Source organism: Phyllostomus discolor, chromosome 10, assembly GCF_004126475.2.
Source record: "Phyllostomus discolor isolate MPI-MPIP mPhyDis1 chromosome 10, mPhyDis1.pri.v3, whole genome shotgun sequence".
Lineage (NCBI taxonomy): Eukaryota > Metazoa > Chordata > Mammalia > Chiroptera > Phyllostomidae > Phyllostomus > Phyllostomus discolor.
Window position 1 is genome coordinate 38163090 of NC_040912.2, and position 6000 is coordinate 38169089.

General features: G+C 32.6%; 1 protein-coding gene across 2 annotated transcripts in view; it reads left to right on the forward strand.

Moving 5' to 3' along the window:
- The window catches only part of SEMA3A (semaphorin 3A), a 313391-nt gene extending 309895 nt beyond the window's left edge, over nucleotides 1-3496 (forward strand). For both annotated transcript variants that reach the window (XM_028525425.2, XM_036010674.1), the window contains exons 17-18: nucleotides 346-488; nucleotides 2042-3496. In XM_028525425.2, the coding sequence (XP_028381226.1) occupies nucleotides 346-488; nucleotides 2042-2497 (599 nt within the window). In that variant the 3' untranslated portion in view covers nucleotides 2498-3496. The remainder of the gene's footprint in view (nucleotides 1-345; nucleotides 489-2041) is intronic.
- Nucleotides 3497-6000: the final 2504 nt, after the last annotated feature.

The window sequence follows — 6000 nt, forward strand, 5'->3', positions numbered from 1 at the left end:
GCACAGAGTTTTAGAGTGAAAATCATTTCTTGGGGAGTATTATCATGGCATATAAAAATGTATAGTTACACTGCACACATGACTGACTTTGTTACTGTAATGCTATTTTCTGGAAGACAAATATCTGCACATGCCTTATATAATCCATACAAAATAATGTCTATTTTGATAAGCACTTGGGTTCTGAAACCTTACATCCTTGACACTTCTGCCATCCTCAATCAATTTGGAAAACACTTCCAACTTGGCAATAAATTTATCTCCTGAATTTCCAAATAAATTCTTTGGAAAGTTGAGTTTATTTCTCTAACATGTTCTCATTTCATCTTCCTTTTCACTGAACAGATAATCACCATGGCCACAGCCTTGAAGAAAGAATCATCTACGGAGTAGAAAATAGTAGCACGTTCCTGGAATGCAGCCCAAAATCACAGCGAGCTCTGGTCTACTGGCAATTCCAGAGACGAAACGAAGAGCGCAAAGAAGAGGTATCGGAATGAAATAGACTGGATTATTTCTATCTAACTTATACTAAGTCACCCCAGCATGGTTGGCTTCAAAGGGAAAAATTACTATGAATCTTTATCCTTTTCTTACAAAACACAGCTCATTCATTAAACAAATATTCATTCAAGGTCTGATTAGACGGCAGGTTATATGCTAGGTGTAGCAGTAACAAAGGTGAGCCTTGTCCCAGAAGCCATTTGGTTATATACAAATGTCTGGCAGAAGTAACACCTGCTTGAGTGCAGTTGGTAGAGTAATAATATGGGTGCAATAATTTATAGTTTTAATTCAAAGATTTCACCTAAAATACCATTTGATGTGCTTGAGTGTGATATTGTTATGTTATAGAATTACATGCTTATGATTTTATAATAAAAGATTTTGTAACAAAAAAGGGGTATTATTTGTTCCAGGCCCAATATTTTTAGAATCTGCTTTCTTCTTTCTGTAGTTATCTACAAGGTATTATATTATCTATATTTGTGTACAAAAAAAATCATTCTACTAATTTTAACTTTTGTTCAATTAATGCTGCTATCCAAATGTGTATTTCTTTCTCTATTAACTTCTACCTCAAATGGGAAATAGAGTTTTGGGAAAGGGAGTAGGAGATTTAGGATGAAGCATCTAAAGTCCCAGTATGAATTCTGATATGAAATTTGCATATCAGAGCTGTCTCCTCAATGAATACATTTATTCCTCTGTAAAATTAAAAAATTATGCAAAGAAAATCTCAGTGAGAACTCAAAGCTTTTGAAAAGCATTATATAAAAGCAACCACACTATGTGATTTTTAAATGGCTTATGTGCAGACATTTTTACAAGCATAATCTGAATAGAAAGGTAAAAATTCTCCCATTGTGTTTTTTGACTGAAGCAGTCTTTATCTGTGTAATCACACCATGCAAGTGTCAAGGTTGATTTTATACGTTATAACCTAGGCTTTTAGGGATCTTTGTTATAAACTGCATTCAAAATAAAAGTGAGGTTGGATGTATTCAAGAACATATCTGCATTTTTATGTCACATCTAAGACCCAGGAAATTAAACAAATAATTATGAAGCAGGTAACCCATGCTTTTTTCTGCTTGTTCAACCGCTAATTTTTTGTACTTTATTTTTTCCTATATGTTTATTCTAATGCTGCATTGTTTTCTAGTATCATGGTTCTGTATTTCCAACTCTAATATTTAATGTTAACTTTCTCCTCTATTTATATGCTTGCTTTCAAATATGCAAAATAAAGTATATCTTGGTACTTTCCTTCCATCATCTTGAATATTTTAAATTATTATAATGAGAAAATTTACTAAAACCATAGACAACCAATATTTTGCAAAGCATCCTAAAAACAATTGAAATAAATGTGTAACTTTTTTCTGATAGCAAAATGCTATCATGTCTTTTAAGCTATAAATTTTATTGACTGTTAAAATGTGCCTCAACACATAATCTAAAATTTTACTGAGACTGAGTTTCAGAAATATGGTCCTTTTAAATATGTGTATTTTACTGCCTTTTTTTCTTCTGCTAGATTAGAGTGGATGACCATATCATCAGGACGGAACAAGGACTTCTACTGCGTAGTCTTCAGCGGAAGGATTCGGGCAATTACCTGTGTCATGCCGTGGAACATGGATTCATTCAAACTCTTCTTAAAGTAACCCTGGAAGTCATTGACACAGAGCATTTGGAAGAACTTCTTCATAAAGATGATGATGGAGATGGCTCTAAGACCAAAGAAATATCCAACAGCATGACACCTAGCCAGAAGGTCTGGTACAGAGACTTCATGCAGCTCATTAACCACCCCAACCTGAACACAATGGATGAGTTCTGTGAACAAGTGTGGAAAAGGGACAGGAAACAACGTCGGCAAAGGCCAGGACATAACCAAGGGAACAGTAACAAATGGAAGCACTTACAGGAAAATAAGAAAGGTAGAAACAGGAGGACCCATGAATTTGAGAGGGCACCTAGGAGTGTCTGAGCTGTATTACCTCTAGAAACCTCAAACAAGTAGAAACTCTCCTGAGACAGTAACTGGAAAAAATGCAATATGCGTGAACTTTTTTCCATGGCATTATGTGGATGTTTACAACGGTGGGAAATGCAACTGAGTTCCACCAATTATAAATTAAGTCCATGAGTAACTTTCCTAACAGGCTTTCTTTCTAATACCAACGCGGAATAGAGGTCCGGTGAGTGCAGATGTTCTCTTGAGCAGACTTAATGTTTCCTATGGGATTTCACTGTACAGGTTTCGCTTTCCCCTTTGCCTGAGAAACAAAAATGTCATTTGCCATATTGCCATCTGAAGAAGAAAAACTGCATCAGCAAAGCCATTTTATTGAACTAAAACTTTAAAATAAACTGCATGGAATTACTAAGCTGATGAATATTCCAAAATGTGGTTGGATCCAAGGATATTTTTCTGTCTACCAGCGCTTGTGTTTATATATGTATGGGAGGAGTAAAATGATAATGAAATGGTCTATAGAAATATGAAAAACATAAACCATCCATCATCCAGAAAACAAATGGAATTCACTGATCTACTACTGATGTCTTCTTTCAGCTTTGATCTAAAGATGTATTTTATTAAAACTATAATTTAAATGTACCATGACAAATATGCAGTAAAATTTAGCTCTTTTCTAAGCTAGAGTAGGTTTTGATCTTACAATTATTGTGCTATATAGTTTTTGTTTTAAAAATTCCAATTCTGTGCTGCTTTGCCCCCAACCTTTTGTTTTCAGTTGTGCAAGAGGGATAGCCAATACTGTCTTAGAAATATATATATACATCATTGCAGTTAATTCATAAAGCCTGGATATAAATTATGTTTTATTGCTCTGAGGGTTTCAAAGAAATAACACCTCCCTTTCTTTAAGTATTGTCTAAGTTGATTTTAACATCCATGTGTTTTTAGAAAAACAGCAGTTAACCCTCTCAAAAAGGGAAGAAACAAATTGATTTGTTAAATGCATTTTGTTGTATCTGATGAATCAATGAGGAGAAAAGGAGAACATATTTCATGAAAGGAATAAGCATTATCTTAATATATATTAATAGAAAATGTCCCTTAATTCTGTGTTTGAATCTCTGCATATTTGAGACATAAAAACTCTCTCTTATGATTCTATTAGGAATTACCTCTGTGTCACCTATTTTTTTAAAAAAGAGAGATAAATAATATTCAGAACAACATCTTAAAAATGAATTTTACAACTCTGTTTATATCTGTATTAATTGTCTCTTATCTCACATTAAAGACAATTGTCTGTCTAAACAACATTAGTTCTTTTCATGTCAGTAGGAGCAACTTTTATACAAACTATTTTCAGGACACAATCCACACTTTACACATGTAAAAGTCTTTGTCTCCTGCAACAATTTATTAAAATAAGGTGAAAGATTATTAATTAAGGGCTTGCCTGCTTTATTGTCCTAAGATGATTTCTTGAGAATCTTTGACTTGAAGGTGTATAAAACCATCAGCATTGCAATCGCTTCTTTTGCGCTACATTCTTCTTGCCAGAAATCCTTCCCTAGGTCCTTCATCATGACAAAAATGTAAAAGAAACTTCCTGTTGCTACTTAATGAAGGCAGCATTGAAATTCTAACTCTGTCTTGGGATTCTAATTAACTCAGCATTAATTTCTCACCTCAGACCACAGTGAATTTTCTAAAATTTCGCTATCAACTGAAAAATTTCACAGATGGAAGCGCAATTTACAGGTTTAATAATAACCTTGAATAAACAATCCGTTCACACTTTTTTCAAATGAAAGCCTAAAAAAATTCTACATTCAATTTTAAGCTCCATTGATTAATACAGTATTACTTTTAAAAGTACATCTTTAAATGCTAACTGAATTTTAAATTATTTGAAGAACACATTCATGGAGAGAAAACAAAAGTGTGAGATATAAAAGTCAAAGAACAAAGAATGTTCCAAAAATAGGTCATTCTTTTATTTTTATAGGATATCTTAACTGTACTAAAATTTGGTGTTCCATTTTATTCTATATTTTCCACTGAGACAAATTTATTTGCAATCACAGAAGTATTTTATTTCCTATTAGTCTTCAAAAATAAAATGTTTGAAGGAATAGAGATAATATATAACTTCAGGATATCTTCCAATATCTGAATGCATTTTGTTTAGCATTTTAAAACACCCATAGAAAGTCTAGACATCAATTAAAAGAAACAAAAGACCAACAAACCTATGTCTTTATATGTCATCAGGTCTAAGTTTTCAAAGACAATTATAGATATAACTTGTGGGTAAATAACTCTTATTACAGTCATAATCTTCTGCCAATGTGTATTGAGTCGGGACAGGTTGCACGAAAAATAATATCCCATTTAATTTTTAATAGACTTTGACATATGCATGGATCATCAGAGTTGAAACTATGGTGAGAGATTCATGGATCTTTAAGCAAATTATGACCACAGTCTTAAGGTAGAAAAAGAGGTACATTGTAGCAGAGAAATTACAGCCCAGTTGAAATCAAATGTAAAATGTAAATGCATGTAAATGCACACTTAATACTATGTTTATGTATTATTTAGCGATTTTTCAATGGTATGTGTTTAATATTTTTGCTACCTACACATTAGGCAAAGAGATGTAAATAATTTTGAAAAGAAGAAGAGTGTAAAATGCAACTTTTTATAGGTACTCCATTTCATTTTGTTCAACATCATCCTAAAATGCCAGATTTCCCGCACAGGTGACAAGGTGGCTGATGTGCTATTTAAGGGCAGAAGGTGTGTGCCCATTCAAAAAGCATGTTTTTTCCAGGCAGTATATATGTTCCATATCTGTATTTATCATGGCATTTCAGATGGGAACTACAAAACTGGAGAGAAAATGTAATGAAACTGCTGCTGTAAATTTTTCCTTTTAGCATGTATTCAGTTGCTAAATACATATTTCTTCAAAATATTTGAATTCAGATGTCTTTACTGTTCCCTCTAGCATATATTGTCAAGGAACATAAGTTTAGAAAATGGTGAGAACCAATCAGGTTGCTACATAATCAGCTATCAGGTTTCTGCATTGTCATCAGTTGTAATCTGAGCTCTATATTTGTGATGATGATGTGAATATTCATGCCCTTCAAATTAAATGTTGTTATTTTTATGACATATCTATAAAGGAAATATGGGAATGAAACTCTATAATGTGTCATCATAATCAGTTTGGTTTTATTCAGGATCTTCAAAGATGCCTGATAATTTGTCATTGAAATTTCCAGTCTTGAAGGTCATAAACAAGCATTAATATGGAGTGAATAGTATTACATTTTGAAACCATTGTTTTATGAACTCATTTTTTACACATAATTTGCTTTCACTTTAATGGAACTCTATCAAGTTTAATAACTTCAAAGTTACTATTAAATCATCTTACTGGGTTGTAAGTTGTTAAATATAAACTGGTCTAATGCCAAAGTGAGCAATCCTTTCTATTTTGA